The following is a 27,270-nucleotide window of genomic DNA, read 5'->3' on the forward strand; positions in this document are numbered from 1 at the left end:
TTAAATAAAATCTACAGATACTTTATTCATTTCACACAATATATATTGTATCATTATAGCAAGAATAAGGAAAAAAAAAAAAAAAAGCAGCATTTCCCTCATGATGGAAAAAAAAAAAAATATACAATTCTCCTCTGGAATTGGGAAACTCGCTTCTTAAAGCTGGAGACAGGTAAAAACAGCATGTCTTGTTTTAGGTTTCTGCCATACATACATAGGTAATTATTGAGATCTAAAGAAAAAAAAATTGTAAAAAGATTCCACACAGAATAAACATCAGATAGTGAAAAGAACAAATGAAATAAAACCTTTCAGCGATACCAGGAATTTACAGCTTGCTGCACATCAGCAGGTCCAACCATACCTGATACACAGGAATTATATCTTAATGACGCAGCATCTTATGTGTGAGCTAAGCCTTGGCATTAGTCACTTAAAGGGGTTGCCTCATGAACAAAGGTACAGGGAAAATAAAGTGAATCCATAATTGGATACAATAAAAAAAAATGCTGGTGTTTAAGCTTATAAAGACGCTCCTGATGTAGCCTGTGTAACTAGCTGTGCCTGACCATGTAGAGGGGCTGTAGCTGATGGCAGCACATGTACAGATTCTGGCAAGGGGAGGAAGCTTAAGTCAATACATTGTACCGATGTCAAGAGCAAGGGCTGATCTAGCTGCTTCCTTTCCCATCCGTATCCTTGTTTCTTAAAAGTGCTCATCTAAATAAATCAAAACAGTGAAGTACAAGCTCAGCGGCCGAACATCTAAATGGAGCACAATATCATTGCAATGAAATGAAACATCACTTAGTGCAGTCCTAGAGTTGTAAATTAAATTGCACTGGGACAGCAGTGCTGTATGACATCCATTATGTGCTGCTTCCTCCACTGCTTTTCCCGGAGCTGCTGCTCTTCTGCATACGACTAGCACTGGGCTGGCGGGGCACTCGTTGACTTGAACCTTCCCGACTGCTTCGTTCAGCTGTGACTTGACTGGATGCTATTGGGGGATTCAATTTATTTCTTCCTATAGAGAAAATAAACAGGTGTAAATAATAAAACTGTGATGTTCTTATTAGGAATTGGTAATGTTCCTTCAAAAAGATGAAAAGTAACCACAGAAAATTATCCACCACCTCAGTTCTCCATGCAGAAAACAATTTGCTTCACGTGCATTTGTAAAACCAAAGTATTCTTTGTAATCACAGGCATAATCCAGAAACTTTCTGAAGAATCGGTATCTAGGAGTCATAAATTCATGTACGCTGTTTACATGAATAGCCTGAAAAAAGTTCCAAGAATTGGCATCTAAAAGATGGAACCAAAACATCAAAAAAAAATTATTAAAAACTGAAATTAAATCTTGTGGATATTCACTGTGATGCAGAAATGCTATTGTTAGATAATGCAAACGAAATCTAGTCTTTTTTTTTTTTTGCGCTGGTTGCACAAACACTCACTAGATGAGAATGGAACAGAAAAGATTCCATTTCCCTCGGCCTTTTGACTGTAGGAATTGTGGGTCTTCAGTTTACAGTTTTATTTATTTTATGGCGCTGCTGAAGCAGAGAGGCTTAGTGAGCTACATAGATCCAGCAGCTTCTACTGAAGGAGCACACACACACACAGGTATCCCGCGCCCCCCCCCAAAGATGCAAGCAGGCATCCCGCACCCCCCCCCATGAAGGTGCATGCACAGGCATTGAGCGGCTCCCCCTGAAAGAGCACACACAGGCATCCCCCCCCCCCCAGAGAAGCAAGCGGGCATCCCGCACCCCCCATGAGCACATGGCTGACAGCGACGGATCCGTTGCTATCCGCCGTTTCAATGCAGGCAAAAAACGTTTTATTGTCCGTCCACTCCAGACAACAGATGCCAAAATTATGATGGATCCGTCAAAAATGCCATCCATCGCAATCCGTCACTAATGTAAGTCTGTGGGAAAAAAACGGATTCCGCCAAAAAAAATGGAGAATCTTTCTAAAAATGGCGGATTTTGACTGACGTCAAACAAGTGAAGTGTGAAAGATGCCTTAACTGTTTGTACGCTGTATTAAAAATCTCATACTTCCCATGGAGATTCAATCTAAGGCTAGTTTCACACTTGCTTTTTTTTGCAGCGCGTTTTTCCCGCAAAAAAACGCATTGAAAAAACGCATACAAAAGCATACAACTGCTGCGTTTTTTTCAAGCATTTTTATGAGCATGCATGAAAAAAACGCAGCGTTTTTATGCGTTTGTATGCGTTTTTAGTGCGTTTCTACCGCGTTTGCGTTTTTTTCCAACATTAGGTGGCCCCTCACACTAACCCAAACCATGACTTTACTAACCCTAACCCTGACCCTAACCCTAACCCTTAACCAAACCATACTTAACCCTAACCCTGACCCTAACCCCAACCCTAACCCTGACCCTTAACCAAACCATACTTAACCCTAACCCTGACCCTAACCCCAACCCTAACCCTGACCCTAACCCTAAACCCCCTTAACTAACCCTAACTCTAACCCAAACCCCTAAATTCCATGGTTAACAAAGAAAAACGCATGTGCAAAAAAACGCATACATGAGCATGCCAGTGCGCATGTATGCGCATCCATAGGCTATAATGGCCATTTTTAGCGCAAAACGTGCGCATGCGCTTTTTTGCAGGGCCAAAAAATGCAACATGCTGCGTCTGGAAAATACAAACGCACACCCCAAAAAAACGCAGCGCATGAAAATCGCATACATGCGCTTACCAGCGCGCAGGTATGCGCACCCATGTTAAATATAGGGGAAAAAACGCATGCGCACGTATGCGTTTTTTTCCAGCGCTAAAAAACGCAAATGTGAAACCAGCCTAAGAGATGCTGTAAATAGTTGGTAAAATATAAAGGAACATTAGCAACACAGATATCAAAGACGAAGATGACGACCCTGGAAATACCAAGCGGCAGCCCCCCAGAATCAAGCATTAATGCTGATGAAGGCAAATGGGACATGTATACAAGCAACCATTGCAATAAACAGGATAACACTGAATTACAATAAAATGGAGCTTGGTAAGTAATGGGTGTATATGAGAATGTAAAGCTCCGGAGCAGAAAAGGGTGCTACAAAGAGTTATTGCACACACAACTTGTTTTTCATAATTAAATATAACCCCAATTCCAAAATAAGCTGAAAACAAGAATGTAATGATTAGGAAATCTCGTATAGCCATATTTTTCCACAACAGAACATCGGACACAGATCAGAATACCATCAGGGATGCAGGATTTTGAACAGTACCCTGAGCAACGGGATGACACGGCATCGTGCTTTCCATGATTCACAAATTTATTGAGATGTGTTGCAGTCATCAATTTCTGAATGAGGTTTTTTTTTTTTAATAACATGGAAATATGTCTAAATTTCAACTTCTGCTCTGTGTTCTGGTTTGACGTGAAGCAAATATGGCTAGAAGAGATCTCCAGTTCATTGCAATCTTCTTTTCTTTCCATTTTACACAGCGTCCCAACTTATTTTTGGAACAGGGGTTGTACTTTTCATCAGAATCTCTCATAATTCATTTAATATATTGGCAATCGTTATTACATATTAGGCATGAAACAGGATATTAAATTTGTGAAGGGAATATACAAATTGTGAGAGATACACTTTGCACGAATCAAACATAATGGAGGGCAGATGCCATTGTGATAGATTTGGAGGTTTGGAAAGGTTTTTGGTTTTTTTTTTATAACAAACAACTAAATATTCACCTGGGTCTTCTAAGTGCAAGTCCCACCACTCCCCACTCATGTCCTCCTATGGGCTCTATTCCCACATGCTCTTATGGCAGGCACTTCTGCTTGCGAATAGACCCTGTGCCAAGGTGCAATGCACATGAATTGCATAGGGCAGCATGGTGGCTCAGTGGTCAGCACTGCAGCGCTGGGTCTTGGGTTCAAATTTCACAAAAGGACGTCGTCTGCAAAGAGTTTGTAAGTTCTTGCCGCGTTTGCGTGGGTTTTCTCCCAAACTCCACAGACATACTGATAGGGAAATTAGACTGTGAGCCCCAATGGGGACAGTGATGCTAAAGTCTGTAAAGCAATGTGGAATTAATGGCGCTATGTGATAAAATAAATAAAAATAAATCACATGCATCAGCGTGGAGCATGACACTGATGTGAGTTGCTTTCCAAGTGACAATATGGGACCTAGGTATTGGTGGAGGGAGGTGAGGAGCAGATCAGAGGACCAGCGGAAACATGAGTGGTATGAGGAGCGTTTGAGTCATTTTGGGGGTTTGATGATAACCACCACAATCCTCCCACAGTTAGTATGAGGCTACCACAGCATCCACAAATATTATGATGACCACACACACAACATGGGGTCCCCTTTCCCCCAACACAGTATGATACCCCCATAAGCCCCTAACCATCCACAGTATGAGGGTATGATGGCCTCCGAAGCGCTCTTCTCCCCCCCCATGCTGTACTATGATTCACACAGCTCTTTCCCCGCATCCTCTGCACGCACGGTATAATGTCCCCATAGCTCTCTATACCCTGCACAGTATTAGGGTCCCCACAACTCTCGTATTTTCTCTCATACCCACCAAGACCACTGCTCTGGTCAGACTGAGGCTCCGCACAACAGGTGTGTTCTATTGATTGTCATCTAGCCTGCTACACTGAGACTCAAAGGCACAGGATGAATGATGGAAGAGGGAGAAGACAACCCACTCCTGTATTTAACACTATAAATTTTGGTGATGCAAGAGCCATTACAACTGATAGAAAGTGGGATGTATTGCAGTGCTCCCCCAGTTCACGACCGATGCACCACTTTTTCCAGGCTTCTAGCTGTCCAGACAGGAACAGCCTAGGTCCAGGTATGTCCCACAGCCTGCAGTTTGGCTTTGTCTGATCTATAGCAATAGAATAGGAAGCTATCATTACAGCACTGGGGAGTCTGTAACCAAATTTCTGGTTCTTCTATTTTTCCTACACTTTTACTTCTTAACAAGTAGCCAATAATTAGTAATACCAATTTCCCTATAGTAAAGTCCCCCCTCACACCCCAATCACATTGACCTTCGCACATGCTCATTGGATGCTAAAATACAAAATATAACAAAGGGGTCCGAATAGTGTGGCTATGTACATGTGTTGTTTCTTGAAACACAAAGAAGTTAAAGACTAGACAAGCCCCAATGGTCAGTGTGAAAACTGCTAACTTTCTATTTTTAATACAAATTGTGATAGAGAAAAGAAAAAAAAAAACAATTTTCTAATAATAACTTTCAGCTGTCAGTTAGGGGGTTAAGCTATCACCCTAGGAGTCAGCACAGTATATTACCGCCCCAGCACACTGAATCTATCTGAATCTCCTAATTGCCCACTTGCAAGCTTGTCACGTTTGCAGCAGTTTCATGCACTTTACACAGGCCACTGACCTCAGCGAATAAATCAAATAATTTGTTAATGGCCCAGCCCTACTAGAGGGCACTCGCATCTCTTCTTAAGAGTGCCTTGCTACAGGATGTGAATTTTTTCCAGCTTCACATTATATTAAAGGCAGCACGGTGACTCAGTGGTTAGCACTGCAGCCTTGCAGCACTGGGGTCCTGGGTTTAAATCCCACTAAGGACAACATCTGCAAGACGTTTGTATGTTCTGTTTGCGTGGGTTTCCGCCGGGTTCTCCGGTTTCCTCCCACATTCCAAAGAAATACTGATAGGGAATTTAGACCGTGAGCCCCATCGGGGACAGCGATGATAATGTGTGCAAACTGGAAAGCGCTGCAGGAATGTGTTGCAGAAATATAAATTATAAAAAGATTATTATTATTAAAGAGAACCTGTAATTCCAGTTTTGCGAGTAACCCACAGGCATGCTGATACATTGGTACATAATACAATAAAAAAGAACCTGATTAGCTTTTTTTGCCTGAAAAATAGAGGCTCGGTTAGGTTGGTATTACCAAAGTATCAGCATGCCTGTGGGTTACTCGCAAAACTGGAATTACAGGTTCTCTTTAATAATAATAATCTTTTTATAAGTTCTGGTTCCTATTGTGATCTGACAGCTGCAAGTAGGGCTTATACTGTGGATGGAGCCCTTGCCTCGTTATGTACATTCACCCATCGGCAATGTTAATTCTCTCGGACTTTAATCATACTGAATATTTCTGTTTTTTAATATTGATAATTGAACAGTTTACATTTATGGGAAATGCTAGCAGATTAGTTGTTGAATAAGTTGTTGCAGATGTCACTTAAAGGGAACCTGTCACCCCCCGCAGGCGTTTTTAAGTAAAAGAGCCACCTTGTGCAGCAAGGGAGTAGTACACACCGTTGCAGGAAATCTTCAGTTTCTTGGCAATTTCTCGCATGGAATAGCCTTCATTTCTAAGAACAAGAATAGACTGTCGAGTTTCACATGAAAGTTCTTTTTTTCTGGCCATTTTGAGTTTAATGGAACCAACAAATGTAATGCTCCAGATTCTCAACTAGCTCAAAGGAAGGTCTGGTTTATTTATAGCTTCTCTAATCAGCCAAACTGTTTTCAGCTGTGCTAACATACTTGCACAAGGGTTTTCAAGGGTATTCTAACCATCCATTAGCCTTCTTACACAGTTAGCAAACACAGAGTACCGTAAGAACACAGGAGTGATGGTTGTTGGAAATAGGCCTCTATACATCTATGAAGATATTTCATTACAAACCAGCAAGAATAGTCATTTACCACATTAACAATGTATAGAGTGTATTTCTTAATCATTTAATGTTAGCTTCATTGGAAAAAACTGCTTTTCTTTAAAAAATAAGGACATTTCTAAGTGACCCTAAACTTTTGAACGGTAGTGTATGTAGGTAGCAGAATTTCTGACTTGCTATGACAATATTCAGAATTGAGAGTCCTCAGTGGTTGATACCTTTTAATGGCTAACTGAAAAGATGGTAACAAATTGCAAGCTTTCGAGACTACTCAGGTCTCTTCATCAGGCTAAGACTAATACAACATCTGAAGAATCACATTTATACACAACACAGCACAGAAATAACGCAATGGCTAAGACAAGTGAGGTGAAGCAGAATTGTCATTATGGGAGAGGGACAGACATAAATATTGGAACAGGTCATAGATAAGCAGAGTGAAGGTTTTATTGCCCTCTGATTGCGGTCTGGTTCTGTGTTGTGTGATGACCCCAGAAAGTCTGAAGAGCAAATTCCTTAATTAATGTAAAAAGACATAAATCCATGCGACACATTCATTTCTGCACGGAATGTGTCAAAAGTTTTCATAAATTTGTACTCCGAGATTTTTCTCTCTCTCTGAGACTTGAAGTTACCTTTTAATACAAGTAATTTAATGTCCATCATGCTATGACCAGGGATACAAAAATGTTTTGCCACAGGTAGATCCATTCTTTTTTCTCTTATTGTGTGACGATGAGAATTCATCCTTGTTCTCAGTTTTTGCCTGGTCTCCCCCACATACAGACCCCCAGTTGGACATTTAGTACAAATAATTAAGTACACCACATTAGATGTAATGCAGCTGAAAGTACCTGGGATCTTGTAGTCCTGATGTGAGTTGGGGATCTTTATCTTGTCCGTGGTCATTATAAATGGACAGGTTTTACATTTTTTCTGGTTGCAAGGAAAGGTTCCTGCAGCTGTTGGAGAGGACAGGGAGCTTCTGACAATGATGCTTCTTAAATTTTGGGGCTGCCTAAAACACAGCAGTGGGGGGTCTGGAAATATGGATTGTAATCGGGCATCTTTTTGTAGTAAAGAACAATGAAATAGAGACATCCCTGTATCAGAAGCCAATCGACCATCCAACACACCTTAAATGGGACAGGTTCCATCCAAAACACATAAAAAAACTCTATTGTCTACAGTCAAGCCATCAGATACAATCGTATATGTTCCAACCCCATGGATAGAGACAAACACCTTGGTCGCCTCAGAAAGACCTTTTTGAATCAGGGATACCATCCAAGAACAATTGAAAACCAAATTACAAGAGCCACCAGAATATCAAGGAATCACCTGCTACGTTACAAAGCTAAAGAAGAAAATAACCGGGTGCCTCTAGTGGTCACCTACAATCCAAATCTGGAGGTGCTAAGAGGAGCTGCATGGAAATTACAACCTTTACTGCAAAAAGATGCCCTATACAAACCATATTTTCAGACCCCCCACTGCTGAAATTTAAGAAGCATAATTGTCAGAAGCTCCCTGTCCTCTCCAACAGCTGATATTAATAGCCTGTGAACCTTTATGGCTGACTATACAAAACTGACATTAACCCCAACCCTATTACCCCACTTGCCACCTCCACAAGGCAAGTGGGTTCAGCGAGGCTAAGCGCTAGATATGGCGCATCTTAAGAATGCCCCATTTCTGGGGTTGCTGAGGGCTCATGCTTTTATTCTGGAAGGGGGCCAATCTCCATGGCCATTTCCTTGGCAATAAATATCAGCCCACAGCTCTCTGTTTAGCCTTTGCTGGTTATTGAGTTTAGAGTGTACACTATGTCATTTTTTGTGTAGGGTCTCCCCTATAACCACCAGTATAGGCTAAGAAAACAGCTGTGAGCTGATATTAATAGACTGAAAACCTTTATGGATATTATCTCCTTCCCAGAATATTAACATCAGCTCCCAGTTGTTAGCTTTCCCTTTGCCGATTATGAAAATTATGGGGGACCACCATGCATTTTTTTTTCAAGTGACATGGGCATAGTAGGATTATCTTTACGTTGAACAGGTGAGGATTATGTTGGTTTATTATTTTTATTCTTTTACAGGTGACTTGGGCTTCAGTGCATTAGGCGTAAAGGTGAGTATAACTTTGCTTTTTTATTTTTATTTCAAATTAAGGCATCGCATCAGTGTCTTTATTTCAATTAACCCCTTTCTGACATCAGACGTACTATCCCGTCCATGGGACCCGGGCTCCTATGCCCATGGACGGGATAGTGCGTCTAGCGCGATCAGCTGCGCTCACAGGGGGAGCGCAGCTGATTGCGGCAGGGTGTCAGCCGATTGTGCCGGGTGTCAGCTGTGACCGCCCCCGACACGTTAACTCCTTGCACACCGCGATCAAACACGACCGCGGTGTACCGGGGGTTAAAGGGAAGCATCGGCTGGAAGGGGGCTCCCTCCGTGCTTCCCTGAGCCCCCCACAGCAGCGCAATATGCAGCGCTGCTGCGGGGGGCTCCTTCCCTGCAGGTCCCCAGATCCAAGATGGCGACGGGGACCTTTGGGGGCCTGCAGGGAGCTGGCTTCCTCAGTGACTGCAAAGCGCAGGCATGAGGAAGTCTGATTCTATGCCTGTGACAGATCGCTGATCTGTCACAGTGATCTGTGATGTGACAGATCAGCAATGTCCCCCCTGGGACAATGTAATAAAGTAAAAAAAAAATTAAAAAAAAAAAATCGCTAAATAAAAGAAACAAAAAAAAAAAATTCCCTAATAAATTCATTTTTTGGAAATAAAAAAAGCCTCGTCCGTAACGACCCGCTCTGTAAAACTGTCCCATTAGTTAACCCCTTTAGCGAATCCCTTAAAAAATAAAAAACAAAGCAAAAAATAATGATTTATTATCATACCGCCGAACAAAAAGTGCAATAAAGCGCGATCAAAAAGATGGATATAAATATCCATGGTACCGCTGAAAACGTCATCTTGTCCCGCAAAAAACGAGCCACCATACAGCGTCATCAGCGAAAAAATTAAAAAAGTTATAGCTCGCAGAATAAAGCGATGCAAAAATTATTTTTTATATAAAATTGTTTTTATTGCATAAAAGCACCAAAACATAAAAAAACGACATAAATGAGGTATCGCTGTAACAGTACTGACCCGAAGAATAAAACCGCCTTATCAATTTTACCGCGTGCAGAACGGTGTAAACGCACCCCCCAAAAGAAATTCTTGAAATGCTGGTTTTTGTTCATTCTGCGTACCAAAAATCGGAATAAAAAGCGATCAAAAAATGTCACGCGCCCGAAAATGGTACCAATAAAAACGTCAACTCACCCCGTAAAAAATAAGACCTCACATGACTCTGTGGGTCAAAATACGGAAAAATTATAGGTCTCAAAATGTGGTGATGCAAAAACTATTTTTACAATAAAAAGCGTCTTTTAGCGTGCGACAGCTGCCAAATATAAAAACCTGCCATAAATAGTAAATAAAACCCCCCGTTATCACCCCCTTAGTTAGGGAAAAATAATAAAATTTAAAAAAAAATGTATTTATTTCCATTTTCCCATTAGGGTTAGGACTAGGGGTGTGTTGGGGTTCGGGTTGGAGTTAGAATTGGGGGTTTCCACTGTTTGGGCACATCAGGTGCTCTCCAAATGCAACATGGCGTCTGATCTCAATTCCAGCCAATTCTGCGTTGAAAAAGTCAAATGGTGCTCCTTCCCTTCCAACCTCTGCCATTCGCCCAAACAGTGGTTTACCCCCCACATATGGGGTATCAGCCTACTCAGGACAAATTGCAAAACAACTTTTGGGGTCCAATTTCTCCTGTTACCCTTAGGAAAATAAAAAATTGGGGGCAAAAATATCATTTTTGTGGAAAAAAATATGAGTTTTTTATTTTCACGCCCGGACGTTATAAACTTCTGTGAAGCACTTGGGGGTTCAAAGTGCTCACCACACATCTAGATAAGTTCCGTGGGGGGGGGGGTCTAGTTTCCAAAATGGGGTCATTGTGGGGGGGTTTCCACTGTTTAGGTACATCAGGGGCTCCCCAAAGGCAACATGACACCAGCAGACCATTCCATCAAAGTCTGCATTCCAAAACGTCACTACTTCCCTTCCGAGCCCCGACATGTGCCCATACAGAAGTTTTCTGCCACATATGGGGTAACAGGGTACTCAGGACAAATTGGACAACAACTTTTGGGGTCCAATTTCTCCTGTTACCCTTAGGAAAATAAAAAAATTGGGGACTAAAAGATCATGTTTGTGGAAAAAATATGATTTTTTTACTTTCACGCCCGGGCGTTATAAGCTTCTATAAAGCACTGGGGGGTTCAAAGTGCTCACCACACATCTAGATAAGTTCCTTGGGGGGGGTCTAGTTTCCAAAATGGTGTCATTTGTGGGGGGTTTCCACTGTTTTGGTACATCAGGGGCTTTCCAAACGCGACATTGTGTCCAATCTCGATTCCAGCCAAAAAAGTCAAATAGCGGTGCTTCCCTTCCGAGCTCTGCCATGCGCCGAAATAGTCATTTACACCCACATATGGGGTATCAGCGTACTCAGGAAAAATTGCACAATAACTTTTAGGGTCCTGTTACCCTTGGGAAAATAAAAATTGGGGGTGAAAAGATCATTTTTGTGGAAAAAATATGATTTTTTAATTGTACGGCTGTACGTTATAAACTTTTATGAAGCCCTTGTGAGTTCAAAGCTCTCACCACATATCTAGATAAGTTCCTTGGGGGGGGTCTAGTTTCCAAAATGGGGTCACTTGTGGGGGGTTTCCACTGTTTAGGTACATCAGGGGCTCTCCAAACGTGACATGGCGTCCGATCTGAATTCCAGCCAATTTTGCATTGAAAAAGTCAAACGGCGCTCCTTCCCTTCTGAGCTCTGCCATGCACCGAAACAGTGGTTCCCCCCCACATATCAGGTATCAGCTTACTCGGGACAAATTGTACAATAACTTTTGCAGTCTAATTTCTCCTGTAATAAAAAAAAAACTTGGACCTGAAGTAATTTTTTTGTGAAAAAAAGTTAAATGTTCATTTTTTTTTTTAAACATTCAAAAAATTCCTCTGAAGCACCTGAAGGGTTAATAAACTTCTTGAATGTGGTTTTGAGCACCTTGAGGGGTGCAGTTTTTAGAATGGTGTCACTTTTGGGGATTTTCTATCATATAGACCCCTCAAACTGACTTCAAATGTGATGTGGTCCGTAAAAATAAAATGGTGTTGCAAAAATGAGAAATCGCTGGTTAACTTTTAACCCTTATAACTTCCTAACAAAAAAAAATTTTGGTTCCAAAATTGTGCTGATGTAAAGTAAACATGTGGGAAATGTTAGTTATTAGTTTTTTTGTGTGCCGTATCTCTGTGATTTAAGGGCATAAAAATTCAAAGTTGGAAAATTGCAAAATTTTCAAATTTTTCGCCAAATTTCCATTTCTTTCACAAATAAACGCAAGTTATTTGAATGAAATTTTACCACTAACATGAAGTACAATATGTCACAAGAAAACAATGTCAGAATCACCGGGATCCATGAAAGCATTCCAGAGTTATGGCCTCAAAGGGACAGTGGTCAGAATTGTAAAAATTGGCCCGGTCATGAACGTGCAAACCACCCTTGGGGGTAAAGGGGTTAATGGACTGGTTGTGTCTTTTTTACAAGCTAACTATGGGGTTAGCAATGGGGGTGTCTTATAGACATAGACACCTTTCCATTACTAACCTGTGGGCTTGAGGAAAGCAGCCATAAAATAGCTGACATCAACCACACCACTATTACCCCACTTGCCACCGCACCAAGGCAAGTGGGAAGAGATGTGCCTTTTCTGGTGCGATTGCGGGCTGCTATATTTAGGCTGGGGAGGGCCAATCTACATGGCCCCTTGCCAGTCTGAGAATTCCAGCTCCCAGCTGTGTACTTTAGCTTGCCTAGTTGTCAAAAATGAGGGAACCCCACGCCATTTTTTAAAATTATTTATTGTCTCTATATTATTGATAACCAGCCATGATAAAGCTGACAGCTGTCAGTTTTGCCTAAGTAGGTTATCAAAAAATAGAAGAGACTACATTATTTTTTTTAAATTTATTTATAGCACAGGCGCCGGCTGATGGATACTCATCATTGTATGCCTGTTCTAGCTGCTATCAGCGACAACAGGTCTATGCTGACGACAGTACTAGTCTCTCATCAGCCGATGGCTGTGAACAGCGGGAACCTTTTTCAGCTAGTCACAGCTGCTGGCTAAGGCTAGTTTCACACTAGCGTATGGCCGAGGTGCGGAGGGCTGCGGGCTTCCTCCGTGAAGCTCTGCCCATGGCCGCACCTCCTCTACTCAGCTCCACCTACCTCGGTGTGCGTACCCTATCTTTAGCATTAGGTACGCAGGCCGTGCCGATGAATGCAGATGCCTCCGCATGCGTCAAAATGCAACATGCTGCATTTGTCACAGGTCGCTGCACCTTCTAAAAGACGCATGCGGAGGCATCTGCATTCATGGACTCGGTCTGCGTACCTAATACTAAAGACAGGGTACGCAGGCCGCATGCCGACAGAGGCGGAGCTGACTGGAGGTGGTGCGGCAGGGGGCGGAGCTTCACGGAGGAAGCCCGCAGCCCTCCACACCTCGGCCATACGCTAGTGTAAAACTAGCCTAACATGCTGTCATGCTCTGACTGGCGGTAATGATATTATGGCAAATCAGAGTCCGTGTTTGCCACGCTGTCAAGCCGATGACAGTGTGGCAAATAATGGATGTTCGGGCCCCCCATTCATTTGAATTAGATTCTGGTACTGTTCTGGTAACGGAACATAACTTTTTTAAAATGATTGGCTGAACATTCAGGACCCAAACGTACACGGGTTCCCCCCATCACTAAATGTAACCCATTAGCTACCTGATAATGTGTTGTTCAGGAGCTGGTGTCAGTGATTTACAGAGGAGTTTAAATGATTTAACAGAAGAGCTACAGTGGCTGCTGTTACAGGCAGATACTGGATCTGTAATAAAGCCAGAGTCTGTCCAATTGATGCATTTTCGTCACAGACCGCATAAGCGGTGTATGGCACGGGTGGTTAAGGGCTTAAACAGAAATTACATGCCCTGTGCTTTCTTGGCATTACAGTATTTTTCGGATTATAAGATGCACTTTTTTCCCCCAAATAAGGGGGGAAAATGTGGGTGCGTCTTATAATGCGGATATACCTTACCGGTACCGTTGCTGCAGGCCGCAGGTTGGGATGAGGGGGGTGTCCGGCGGTGCTGTTGCGGATGTCTCCGGCGCTCTGCTCTCTGCTGACAATATGTGAAAGGCCAGAGCCCCGGCAGTTCCATGGTTTCCTGTGTGGTGGACTCCGGGAAAATAGCTGTCGGTGGCGGCGCATGCGCAGATGGAGATCTCGGCACCAAGATCACGAGAGATGAGATTTCAGTGCTGAACCATGTGGCCTTTCACAAAATGTCAGCAGAGCCCCAGCAGCGCCAGAGATCCCCGTAGCACTGGGCAGCACAGCCGGACACCCCCACAGCAACGGAGACACCCGTAGCAACGCCGGACACCCCCCGTAGCACCGCCGGGCACCCGCAGCAACACCGAGCAGCAGCCACGCCAGACACCTGCAGCAGCACCAAACAACGGACTCCCCCTCATCCCAGCCTGCAGCATCACCCCACTCTCCTGCCTCCTCCAGCAGCGACCCTGGGACCCCCGCTTCATTGCAGCCACCACCCCCGGTAAGCAATAAGACGCATGGATTGTAAGAAGCAACACTATTTTATTAAAAAAAAAATTCCCTATTTTTCTCCTCAAAATTTGGGGTGCGTCTTAGAATCCGAAAAATACGATAATTAGAAAGACAAATCTATGATGACAGATTTCTTTAACTCTAAATGATACAATAAAAATCTGAAAAGGCATCCAATAGTATTATACCTAGGATTTGTTATACAGGGCTACAGAGATTGGAAAATGGCACTTTATTATAAATTGTGAATGTATATATTGTATAAATACAGATTTATATGAAGGATATGAGGCTACTGACCTCCCCTATCTGTTTCCACGTTCATGACACTGATTCAACCTATTAACATTTGCAAAAAATACTTATGGTCTATCCATAGAAAAGTCTATACTAACAGATTGATGGGGTCCAACTCTGGACACCCCCAACAATCAGCTTATGAATGTAGATGCAATGCTCCGGCCTCATCACTGTTTACCATGCAGTTTCTAGAGGTTGTGACTTGCATTGCAGCTCAGTCTCTTAAAGAAGCAGTCCCATTACAGCTCTTAATATATTGCAATCATGATATTATATAGCACTGTGTACCCAGCTGCTCTGCTACTCTTCCCTGCCATAAACTTTTGCAATGATGACACACAGATGAAAAGGACCAAACACAAATCTATCGGTCCATGCAAAATACACATAGCACAAGGATGGCATCAGCATGCAGTCTGTATTTAACATAGCAAAGAAGAGGAGAAGCTTTGTAATTTATTTCCCCATCCCTGAAAAAACAGGATTTTTGGGTTGCTTACCGTAAAATCTGTTTCTCGGAGCCTTCATTGGGGGACACAGAGACCTTGGGTGTATGCTGCTGCCACTAGGAGGCTGACACTATGCACAAAAAAAGTTAGCTCCTCCTCCGCAGTGTACACCCCACCGACCGGCAGAGAATTCCTCAGTTAGTGAGAAAGCAGTAGGAGAAGTAACAGAATAGGTTGACAACATAAACAACTCAACTATAACCATTCAACCAAAGTAAGAACAGGAGCTGTAAAACATGGGAGGGTGCTGTGTCCCCCAATGAAGGCTCCGAGAAACAGATTTTACGGTAAGCAACCCAAAAATCCTGTTTTCTCGTTTGCCTTATTGGGGGACACAGAGACCTTGGGACGTCCCAAAGCAGTCCCTGGGGTGGGAAACAAACTTCCATCAGGCCAGCGGACTCACCACCGCTGCCTGCAGAATCCGTCTACCTAGGCTGGCGTCCGCCGAAGCGTAGGTGTGGACTCTGTAGAATTTCACAAACGTGTGAACCGATGACCATGTTGCAGCTTTGCAAAGCTGCAGTGCGGAAGCTCTGTGGCGCACCGCCCAGGAGGCACCCACTGCTCGAGTAGAGTGGGCCCTGATACTCGGAGGGGCTCCGCGACGCTTAACACGGTAGGCTTCCAGGATAGCCGATCTGATCCAGCGAGCAATGGTGGCTTTTGACGCCGGGTGACCTTTCCGCGCTCCATCAGGGATAATGAAAAGAGACTCTGTCTTTCGCAGGGAAGTCGTCCTAGACAGATAGACTCTTACCGCCCTAACCAGGTCCAGCTTGTTAAAGGACCGCTCTCGGGGATGAGTTGGATTCGGACAAAGGGACGGTAGCACGATATCCTCGTTGAGGTGAAACGAGGACACCACCTTCGGAAGAAACGAGGGCGGAGGCCGCAGAACTACCTTATCCTGGTGGAGAACCAGAAAGGGAGAGCGGCACGAAAGAGCTGCCAATTCCGACACGCGCCGGACGGAGGTGATGGCCACCAGAAAGGCTACCTTCCAAGAAAGGAGAGAAAGGGAAATATCCCTGAGGGGTTCAAAGGGCGGACCTTGCAGAACCTCAAGAACCAGATTAAGATCCCATGGATCCACGGGCGCCCGGTACGGCGGGACCGTGTGAGCCACGCCCTGAAGAAAGGTCTTAACCTGAGGACGGGAAGCCAACGTTTTCTGAAACAGAATGGACAGCGCCGAAACTTGACCCTTCAGGGAACTGAGGGCAAGCCCCGCATCCAATCCTGCCTGAAGAAACGCTAGGACTGAAGGGAGCGAAAAGGACATGGGCGCGACGTCATTGGTCTCACACCAAGTGAAATAGGCCTTCCAAGTACGGTAGTAAATCTTGGAAGATGATGGCTTCCTGGCTCGGATCATGGTCTGAATTACGTGGTCGGAAAATCCTGCTCGTTTCAGAACCTCGGTCTCAACAGCCACGCCGTTAAATTGAGCGACCGAGAATTGGGGTGGCAAATCGGACCCTGAGACAGCAGATCTGTTCTGTCTGGAAGCTTCCAGGGGGCGTCCGCGAGAAGGTTGACAATGTCCACGAACCAAGACCTTCTGGGCCAATTCGGGGCGATGAGAATGACCGGAAGTCCTTCTGCCTTGATCTTCTTCAACAGCTTGGGAAGAAGAGGCAGAGGAGGGAACAGGTAGGGAAGTTCGAACTGGGACCAAGGAACGGCCAGGGCGTCGGCTCCCACTGCCAGAGGGTCCCGAGACCTGGACACGAATTGTGGGACTTTCCTGTTGAGGCGAGACGCCATGAGGTCTACATCCGGGGTTCCCCACCGAAGGCAGAGCAGATGAAACACTTCCGGATGTAGGGACCATTCTCCCGCCGCGAGACCCTCGCGGCTGAGAAAATCGGCGGCCCAGTTGTCTACGCCGGGAATGTGAACCGCGGAAATTGTCGGAACGGAAATCTCCGCCCAACGAAGAATCTTGGACACCTCCGCCAGGGCTGAAACACTCCGTGTTCCCCCTTGGCGGTTGACATATGCCACCGCTGTGGCGTTGTCTGTCTGAATCCGTACCGGCAGTCCCTTGAGGAGCCTTTCCCAGTGGACCAGAGCAAGATGGATCGCTCGAATCTCCAGAACGTTGATTGGTAGCGCTGATTCCCGATCCGACCATCGACCCTGAACAGTGTGGTTGCGGAACACAGCACCCCAACCGAGGAGACTGGCATCTGTGGTTACTATCTGCCAGTGAATGGGAAGGAAGGATCGACCCGATAGAATGAGAGGTGACGACAACCACCAGTTGAGAGACCGCTTGATCCGGTAAGAAAGATGGACAGGGCGATCCAGGGACCGAGGCGACCTGTTCCACTTCGACAGAATGGCCTGCTGGAGAGGCCTGGCGTGAAATTGGGCAAAGGGAACTGCCTCTATCGCCGCGACCATCTTTCCCAGGACCCTCATGGCTGTACGGAGGGATGGGAATCGCGAGGTCTGCAGCGATCGTACTTCCTGCTGCAGAGAGAGAATCTTTTCTTGTGGGAGAAAGACCCTTGACCGACGAGTGTCGAACAGAAGACCTAGAAAGACCAGGCGTTGGGTAGGAACCAGACAGGACTTTTTCCTGTTGACGATCCACCCGAAATTGGAAAGAGTGTCCAGGACGATTGACAAACTTTGGTGAGCCTGTTGGAATGAGGGAGCCTTGATCAGAATATCGTCTAGGTACGGGAAAAGAACGAGGCCTCTGACTCTCAACAAAGCCATCAACGCAGCCATGATCTTCGTGAAGACTCTGGGAGCGGTGGCAAGACCGAAGGGCAGTGCGACAAACTGGTAGTGGTGCTGTCGAATCGCAAAGCGCAGGAACTTTTGATGTCCGGAGAAAATTGGAACATGTAAATAGGCATCTTGGATGTCTATTGAGCACATGAACTCCTGCTCTTCCATGGAGGCGATGACCGAGCGAAGCGACTCCATGCGGAAGTGGCGAAGGCGGACCCTCTTGTTGAGCAGCTTGAGATCCAAGATGGGTCGAACTGCGCCGTCTTTTTTCGGCACTACAAACAGGTTCGAGTAGAACCCCGTGAAGCGCTCCGATTCGGGAACGGGCACAATCACCCCGGAACTGAGGAGAGCAGTGATAGCTGTAGAGAACCCCGGGATCAAGGCTGGATCCTTTGGAGGCCGGGATTCGAAGAAACGATCCCGTGGGAGAGAGACGAACTCTATCTTGTATCCTGAGGATACGACCTCCCTGACCCAGGCGTCCTCCACGGCGGCCAGCCAAACGTCCCTGAAGGAAAGAAGTCGACCTCCCAATTGGAAAGGCCCCTCGCGTGCCCGATGATAGTCATGCTGAAGTAGACCGTCCAGATCTAGATCTGAACGGTCTGCCCTGGGAGGAGTGGGGTCGCCAGGAAGGAGTGGGTCTGAAGGAAACTTTCTTTCTCTCCTGGCGAGCCTGCGGTCTCTGTTGGCTGGAGGAGTTGTCCGCCGTATTGAAACGGCGGAAAGTCCGAAAGGGTCGAAACTGACGCCTTAGTGGGGGTCTGCGAGGCTTGGACTGAGGGAGGAGTGAACTCGTGCCTCCGGTGGCGTCCTTAATAATCTGGTCCAATTGGGACCCAAAGAGGCGCACCCCCTGAAAGGGCAGGTTAGTGAGGGACTTTTTTGAAGACAAGTCCGCTTGCCATGCCTTTAGCCAAATTGTACGTCGAATTGCAATAACGTTGCTTGACGCCTGAACTGCACAGGATGCAGCATCCAAGGAAGCGGAGAGAGGATAGTCCCCAGCATGGGAGATCTGATTGGCGAGATTGGCCAAATACTCCGGTTGCGCCTTATCTAAGATGCCCTGCCGAAGGTCGTCTGCCCACGTGGTTATGGTCTTTGCTGTCCAGGATGAAGCAAAGATTGGACACACCGCCGCTGAAGCCGCTTCAAAGGCAGACTTCGCCAGGGATTCTACAATCCTGTCATTAGAATCCTTTAGGGACGCCACGCCTGAAAGCGGGAGAACCGTGTTATTGGATAGCCTGGACACGGGCGGATCGACCGAGGGAGAGGCCGACCAGTTGTCCGTGAGCTCTTTAGCAAATGGGTAGAGTATGCCGAGACGTTTTCCTCTTTGAAAGCGTCTGGTCGGATCCTCTCTTTCCTTGGTAAAAATTTTCCCAAACTGGGAATGGAAAGGAAAAACCCTGGAGGGAGTTTCTGCCCGTCTGAACGAAACCTCCTGATCTGAGGATTTCGCAGGGGAGTCAGCAATATCGAAGGTATGATGGATCGTAGCAATGAGGTCCTGCACTGTGACCTTCATGCTTGCATCCTGGTCTGAATCCAGCTCTAAAATCCCCTCAGATGACCTGTCCGAAAGCGCTTCCCCTGACTCGGGAGAGGAGGCCCGAGAGGGAGGCTGGTGAGAAGGGCTATGCGGTGAGATGGGACTAGGAGAGGATTCCGGCTCGGAATCTTGCCTGGGTCTTTTGCGACTACCGCTGGCTGATTCAGATGGAACAATTTGGGACCTGCTTGGCCCTGCTGAAGAGTCCACGGGCAACTTATCAAGAACGGCCACCAGGGACTGAGACACCCTGGTGAGGTCTGCCACTGATTGAGATAGCGAGGAGGCCCAGCCAGGCATGGGGGGCTCACTCTCACCTGGGGCCGAAGATGGCTCCTGGACGGCGTCAGGCTGAATTGGATTGCTACAATCCAGGCAGAGGGGAGTGTACTGGCCTGAGGGAAGTTTGCGATTGCACGAAGAACATGCAAAGTACTTGACTAAAGTGCAGGGGGGGGCGGTAGAGCGGGTACGATCAGACTTAGACATAGTGAAAAGCTGAGGTAATGCCGGAAGGTTGGGGGACAGAGGGCGGAGAAGGGTCAGTCTGCAGTGCAGAGCTACTCACGGTCCGGTGTCCCCAGAAGCGATGCTCTGCGACCTGTCAGTGGATGCAGGTCAGAGCGAAATCCGGCCGACAGCCCTCCTGACAAAAAACCAGCTGGAGAAGATGATGTCCAGTGAGGAGTTGGTGCCCGGCTAACAGGCTGGGAAAATGGCGCCGTCCTTAGAAAAAGCGCGCCTTAGGAGAGGAGGAAGGGCGGAGCACCACGCAGGGTTAATGATTCACCGCCCTCTAGCCAATGACAGGCTGGGCAGGTGAAGGACAGGTGGTGGGAGGGCCTGGGAAGAGCGGGAGAGAAGCCCGCTTAGAAGAAAGGGGCGGGGGGCGTGGCCGCGACGCAGCGGTAGGCCCGAACTGAAGCCGGGGCCTAAATTAGTTGCGGCGGCCGCCTGTCAGCAGGGGGTCGGCGCGGAGGTCCGAAAAAGAGGGACGCCGCAGACGCCAGTCGCTCCCAATAGGGAAAAAAAAAACCCTGTGCTCCCTGTCCCCAGAAAGGGGGGGGGGGGATGCCCGGCAACATTGAGCTGCCTATAGCCTTGTGGCGACTGCGAGCGACCGCAGCGCCTACAACCGGGGTCCCCTGTGCCATTGAAGAGGTGACCGTCGGGAATGGGCAGCCAGGAAAATAAATATGAAGCCGGGGCCTATACTCACCCATCCACGATCCATTACCTGTCTGAAGAAGTCTTTGCGTCTCATCCAACCGACAGGCTCTGGTAGGCGAGTGGGAGGGAGACTGGCGACAAGGACCCCTGGAGTCGCTGGCACGTCTTGGTGTCGGCGTCCATCTGGCTGGTCCTGCCGCGGAGAACTGCAAGGATACGGGGTGGCAGTACACGCCGTACTTGCAGACTCCATGTGGGAGTACAGATGTGACTTTTCACTCTGTATCCCTCCGTAGAACCTGAAAAGGAACGACGCACGACGAGGTAGATATGGGTCTAATAAAAGACCCGTGTCCACCTCCTACTGACACTAAGCTAAACTGAGGAATTCTCTGCCGGTCGGTGGGGTGTACACTGCGGAGGAGGAGCTAACTTTTTTTGTGCATAGTGTCAGCCTCCTAGTGGCAGCAGCATACACCCAAGGTCTCTGTGTCCCCCAATAAGGCGAACGAGAAACACGGATGACAAACTAATGGTAAAATGGACACATGTACCATACACTGACGGCACACTGAGGACACCGGTACCATTTTTTCACGTACATCTTTAAAAATGGATGTGTGAATGAGGCCTAAAAGAATACGCTTGAAATGCAGTAAACGCACAGATAATAAGTCATGGAGGAGTAAGCGACAAAAATCTTAGGGCGCAAAAAAATCCCTCCCCTTTATATCCTTCAAATGAGCTGACGCAGGGGAGTACACTTCAGCAGCAGAGCTTCTTCCACTGTGATTGATGCAGTGAGTGCCTAATTCCCCAGGAGGCTTGCAAGCAAACTGAAAGGGGTAGCGACTGCTTTGTCATCTCCGCTGCCTATATAGAGCAAACAGAATTTGGGATGACAAAGGGAAGTATTATCAGGTGTTAAAAGCGTTTGCATAAACATCCAGAAAAGAAGGGGTTAAATCAATAAAACTCACCACTAAAGGGTCTGTCACACTAAAGGTACTGTCACACTTACCGATGTACCAGCGATCCCAACCAGCGATATGACGCGGTCAGATCTCACCAGCGACATCGCTGGGGATGGGGGTCGCTACTTACCTGTCAGACGAGGCGATCCTGCGTCCTCCCGCCCGGCTCCACGCTCGTCTCTCCACAGGAAGCGCCGCAGGAAGCGGACGACGAGACACAGTCCAGGACGTTCTCGCGCGATCAGCGATAACCAGCGGGGGAGCGGTCGTAGGTAAGTATCACAGACAGCAATATCGCTATAACGTCACAAGTTATAGCGATATTGCTAGCGATATCGCTTAGTGTGACAGGCCCTTAAGCGATATCCCTAGCAATATCGCTATAACGTCACTGGTTTTTGTGACGTTATAGCGATATTGCTAGCGATATCGCTATGTCTGATACTTACCTCCGACCGCGCGAGAACGTCCTGAGCCGTTTCTCGTCGTCAGCTTCCTGCTGTGACGACGAGCGACGCGTGGACGCGGGCGGGAGGACGTCAGGATCGCCTCGTCTGACAGGTAAGTAGCGGACCCCTGACCCCTGCGATGTCGCTGGTGAGATCTGCCTGTGTGGCAGCTCACTAGCGACCACTTAGCGATGCACCAGCGATCCTGACCGCGTCATATCGCTGGTACATTGCTAAGTGTGACAGTACCTTGAAAGGTATACTCCAACTAACATGTACAACCAAAAGAAAAAGGAGTTCAAATACCCGTATAAAATATTGATTTTATTAATGTCAATAAAATATTTTTCCAAAAAATAAAAGATATTTATTACATAAAAAAGTAACAGAGTGAAGGACACATGACCATGAATCTGACACATTTACATAGTTGTGTGGACTTGGGATAAAGAGATTATAAAGCTTTCATAGCAATATGTATACCTATTATAACACTATCATAGTGCTGGGCACTCTTGAACAGTTACCATGGGTATTATCAACTCTAATATAATTATATCACCATAAATATGGCCCCATACAGATCCTAAAAATGCCAAGATAACAATTCCAGCACAAAATAAAATCTCACCCAAATTGGTCCTGGTAAATGTGGTTTCACGTTGGCTTCCTCCCCTTTAAATGTGTCAGATTCATGGTCATGTGTCCTTCACTCTGTTACTTTATGCAATAAATATCTTATTTTTTGGAAAAAATTTTTATTGACATTAATAAAATCAATATTTTATACGGTTAAAAGCGTGTGCGTCTGATATTCAATACTTTATTATACTGAGGATTGTCACCTTGGTCGCAGCGTATGCACAGTAATGGAGCCAATGACCGTCATCTTGACTGCTGTGTGCTCTGAATATGCAGCGCCGGACGCCAGAGGATTGGTATAATGAAGTATTGAATCATGGTATAATGGAGTACTGAATGTAGAAGCATGGACGACCAATGTTACAATACATGTGTTTGAGGATTTCAGCTAAATACTGGACTGGTGGACACTGATCGATAACTGTTGGCACAAAACACTTTACGCATCTCCCTGATACTCGCAACATACGTCAAAATGTATGGTCTGTTCCTGGCAAACAATGAAGAGGTGGAAATATACAACCGATCAGTAAGCCAATAGGTGAGGATGTTGGACTCATCAATCTGATTTGGATGGCCTTGTCTAAGGATAGTCTAGCAATATCAAAGTTCCAGTAGTCTGCCATAAAGAGCATCTGTAGTTTGTCGACATCTTTGGTAACAGAAAGGATTTGGATCTAAAGGTTATTATTAGTGATGAGCGAGTATACTCGTTATTCGAGATTTTCCGAAGGTGGTCTATGAGTATTTGGATGTGCTCGGAGATTTAGTTTCTGTCACCGTAGTTGCATGATTTGCGGCTGCTAGCCAGCCTGAATACATGTGAGGGGATTGCCTGTTTGTTAGGAAATCCCCTCACATGTATTCAGGCTGGCTAGCAGCCGCAAATCATGCAACTACGGTGACAGAAACTAAATCTCCGAGCACTTCCAAATACTCGGCGATCACCCGAGCATGCTCAGGAAATCTTGTGTAACGAGAATACTCGCTCATCACTAGTTATTATCCAATCACTATATCTGGTTACGAGTCCTTTTTTATTAGGGAATAGCCATGGATCTGTCTCATCAGCTTCATACGAGACAAGTCACATCTCAATAGAAAGTAAGCCACGTGTCCTACCTCGTGTATCTGAATGGGCCGTCAATCCGGGTGAGGAATGTGCCTGAGTAGCAGTTTCTGTAAGTCGATGCCCGGCACACATGGACTTCAGCATCTGAAACACGGCTAATGGGGCCACATTCATTTTCAGCAAATCCACAATTATCCTGGTAATACAAGAGAAAGGCTCAGAGCACTGGTAGAGCAGGCCTGATAATTTTATATAGCGCCAACATATTCAGAGGGGACACGTTCAAACAATATCAGACATTGCAGGGTCACATAATTCTACAATTAGAGGAATGAGGGCCAGACTCACAATTTATAGGGGAGCAAGATGTAAAAAGTGTCTGCATTAATTAGTCCAGACATCTTTAGAATAAATATGGGTATTCAATTAACACTACATGAGCCAGTCACCATCTGCATATGTCTTCATAGATAGTTCTACTGGTTACATGCATGATGTGGGGACAGATTCTGAGTAAAAAATTAGGGACAGTTAGATTAATGAGGTTATGTGACAGGGTTAACTACAAAGATGTGTAAAAGCTTGGACATTGAGAATTAACAGGATTGTTTGGGGTAGCACATTCTAGAGAACCGAAGCAGCACGAGAAGTTTTGGAGACAGCAATGGGAAGTTTGTGTAATGAGATGGGAGAGGAGAGGTAGGGCGTTGCAGAACTGTGGAGAGCTTTGTGATTTAGAGTAATGAGTTTATGTTGTAATCTGTAGCGGATGCATAAGCAGTGCAATGACTCGCACTGCATAGTGGTTTTGGTGTAGGGTCTGGAGAGGAAAACGACCGTGCCTGCTGCATTCAGGATAGAATGGAGAGGAATTTAGTAAGAGGAAGACCCAGTACAACTCCCCGGGGGGGGGGGACCATATCACTGCACTACCACTCCCCGTTCTGTAGACCGCTGATAGCTTTATGCCTGCACCCTACAGAACGGCAGAGTGATCGAGTGTCAGAGCACGCACAATACGCCGGCGAGGTGACATTATTAGGCAATGCCAGGATTCTTATGTACAGTGCGTACGCCGATGCATCCAGAAGGGCTCCTCAGGATCCTGGATTAGGCGAGTATATAATCTTTTTGGGTATTTTAATTAAAACTTGTGGTGTGACTGTGGGGCATCATAAAGTATGGGGGCCCCTCAAACAGTGTGGGGACTACTGTGGGGGAGCTCTCAAAGTGATGGGACCATTATACAGCGTGGGTGCAAATGTGGGGACCATTAGGCTAAGTTCAAACGTAGCGGAACTCCTGCGGAAGTTACCACGGGAATTCCATTCCGCGGGAAAATCACATTTTAAATTCCTGCGATTTTCCCGTGGAAAAACTAGTGATTTGCAAGCGTAATTAGCCTGCAGAATACTAGCGTTTTCCAAGAGATCTGTAGCATCGCTTGGAGAACTGATTGACAGGTTGGTCACACTCGTCGAACATAGTGTTTGACGAGTGTGACCGACTTTTTATTATTGAGGCCGCCTATGCAGCATCAGTAGTAAAAAGATCTGTTAAAAATAATTTTTAAAAAATTGCTCCGACAGGTCCCGTTCCCAGTGATGCATTGCGGTAATGACCTTTTATAACATCGCGGTATCGCGAGACTGCAACGTCAGCAAAGGTCAATATCGCAATGCATCACTGGGAACGGAAGTTGCCGCGTGTATCGCTGAAGCCTGGGGACGCTGCGCGGGACATCGGAAGGTGAATATAACCCGATTTTTTTTATTTTAATTCTATTTTTTACAGGGATATGGTACCCAGAGCCCGGAGGACAGTCTCCTCTCCTCCGGACCGTGGGTACCATCCGCAAATGTTCTGCTTACTTTTTGCATGGTGTGCACAGCCACATGCGTAAAGTAAGCTGCACAATGCATTCCTATGTGGACGGAACCACCGCGATTCCGGCAAATAATGAGCATGCTGCGGATTTTCCTGAGATGTGATTCCGCCACGGGAAAATGCACAGCGTTGTGGAATCCCAGAGGATTGCATGGGATGCTGTTTTATTGCGTTTTCACGGCAAAGTCGCACGTTAAAAACCGCTGCGAAAAAAACACGACTTGTGAATGCAGCCTTATACAGCATAGGGGTGCAAACGTGGGGACCATTATACAGCGTGGGTGCAAATATGCCCCCTGAAGCCACAAGCAGAGGGCACCACCATAGTTGTAGTCATGGTTACCGAGGTAGGGGCCCACTCAGGCATTTCACCCCCAAGCTCCACCTCTGGGGAGACAGATTAGTGGACATGCAATAATCCAGGCCACAATGATAGGACAGGTCTCTGAGGCGCAGGTGACCTGAGCGAGTGATGGGTGCAGGAGTGAAGGATCCTCCGCCATGTGTAGTGTCAGCCGGGGCCGGGCTCTTACTTGAACACCTCCTGGTCCATGACTATGCCCGCTGCCTGCACCAGCTCAAACAGCTCGGCCTCCTCTGCGGTCAGCACCTTCTTCTTCTTCGTCACGTATTTCTGCACCGTGCCGCTAACTGTCATGGCCGGGTCCGGGCCAGGCTGAGGCGCAGCCATTGTTGGAGGCCGCTCACGGTGACCGCTTCCCCAGCAGCAGATATCACAGGAGCCGCTGGTTATCGGCACACCGGACACACAGACAGCAGCCGTCAAAACAGCTTTCCCGCCCAAGGCCGCAGTCTCACTGCGCTTGCAGGTTACCTAGTAACACAGCGGAGAAACAACTACATTCGGTACGCAAGTGTAAACCAACCGTGCGGAAACAAAGGTCCAGCACACATCGTTCCGAGGTCTGGAAGTCCGTGTCGGTGTCAGATGTTTACATCCTGCAGCGCGGAGACGAGGCCCGGTGTCCTGGTGGTAGACTCTGCAGCTCCAGGATACAATGATGTTACACCCATAGGTCTGATAAACTGAGGAGAAACAGCTCCGAATTCTTAGTAATTAACAGTTATGTGATGATGTTAGAAAAGGAACAATGAGAAAGTGAAGCCTGCAGGTGTTCATGAGGGAACATGGCTGTTATAGAGGTGTGAGACCCCCATATGCACTAGAACAAGTATCTGGGGGCCACAAGCAGTCCCTGAATGGTCGCCATGTAATGCTACATATGCATCTAGCCCCGGGGTCGGGAGTAAGGGTACGTTCCCACGGTCAGTAAACGCTGCAGGTTGGACACTCCGTACATCCGCAGCCAGGGCTGCCACTAGGAATTTCAGGGCCCCATACTGGCAAAATTTTCGGGGCCCCCTTGAGACTCCACCCAGGCTCGAACTGTCCACAGCTCTGCCGCTCTCTCCGCCGCTCTCTCCTGGAAAAACGACACCTCACAAATCACACATTAACAGTTCCCATCTCCA

At 46.4% G+C, this 27,270-nt stretch overlaps 1 protein-coding gene across 1 annotated transcript; it reads right to left on the reverse strand.

Moving 5' to 3' along the window:
* Nucleotides 1–26,657, reverse strand: MZT2B (mitotic spindle organizing protein 2B). Its single transcript, XM_073557989.1, has 3 exons — nt 26,310–26,657; nt 23,940–24,085; nt 1–1,027 (listed from the first exon to the last, which is right to left on the reverse strand). Exons 1-3 carry the CDS (start codon nt 26,465–26,467, stop codon nt 870–872), a joined length of 462 nt encoding a protein of 153 aa, XP_073414090.1. The 5' UTR covers nt 26,468–26,657; the 3' UTR covers nt 1–869.
* Between the last annotated feature and the right edge of the window lie 613 nt (nt 26,658–27,270).

The sequence above is a fragment of the Dendrobates tinctorius genome, unplaced genomic scaffold (assembly GCF_039654945.1).
Source record: "Dendrobates tinctorius isolate UK_male_01 unplaced genomic scaffold, ASM3965494v1 ptg000003l, whole genome shotgun sequence".
NCBI lineage: Eukaryota > Metazoa > Chordata > Amphibia > Anura > Dendrobatidae > Dendrobates > Dendrobates tinctorius.

What these genes read in the sequence shown, in the direction of transcription:
- MZT2B (XM_073557989.1), bottom strand. Translation starts at nt 26,467, where the DNA reads ATGGCTGCGCCTCAGCCTGGCCCGGACCCGGCCATGACAGTTAGCGGC. An exon ending in ATGGACCAGGAGGTGTTCAA is followed by an intron (nt 24,086 to 26,309) that starts GTAAGAGCCCGG and finishes TTGTATTACCAG; the next exon opens with GATAATTGTGGATTTGCTGA. An exon ending in GGCCCATTCAGATACACGAG is followed by an intron (nt 1,028 to 23,939) that starts GTAGGACACGTG and finishes TTTTCTCTATAG; the next exon opens with GAAGAAATAAATTGAATCCC.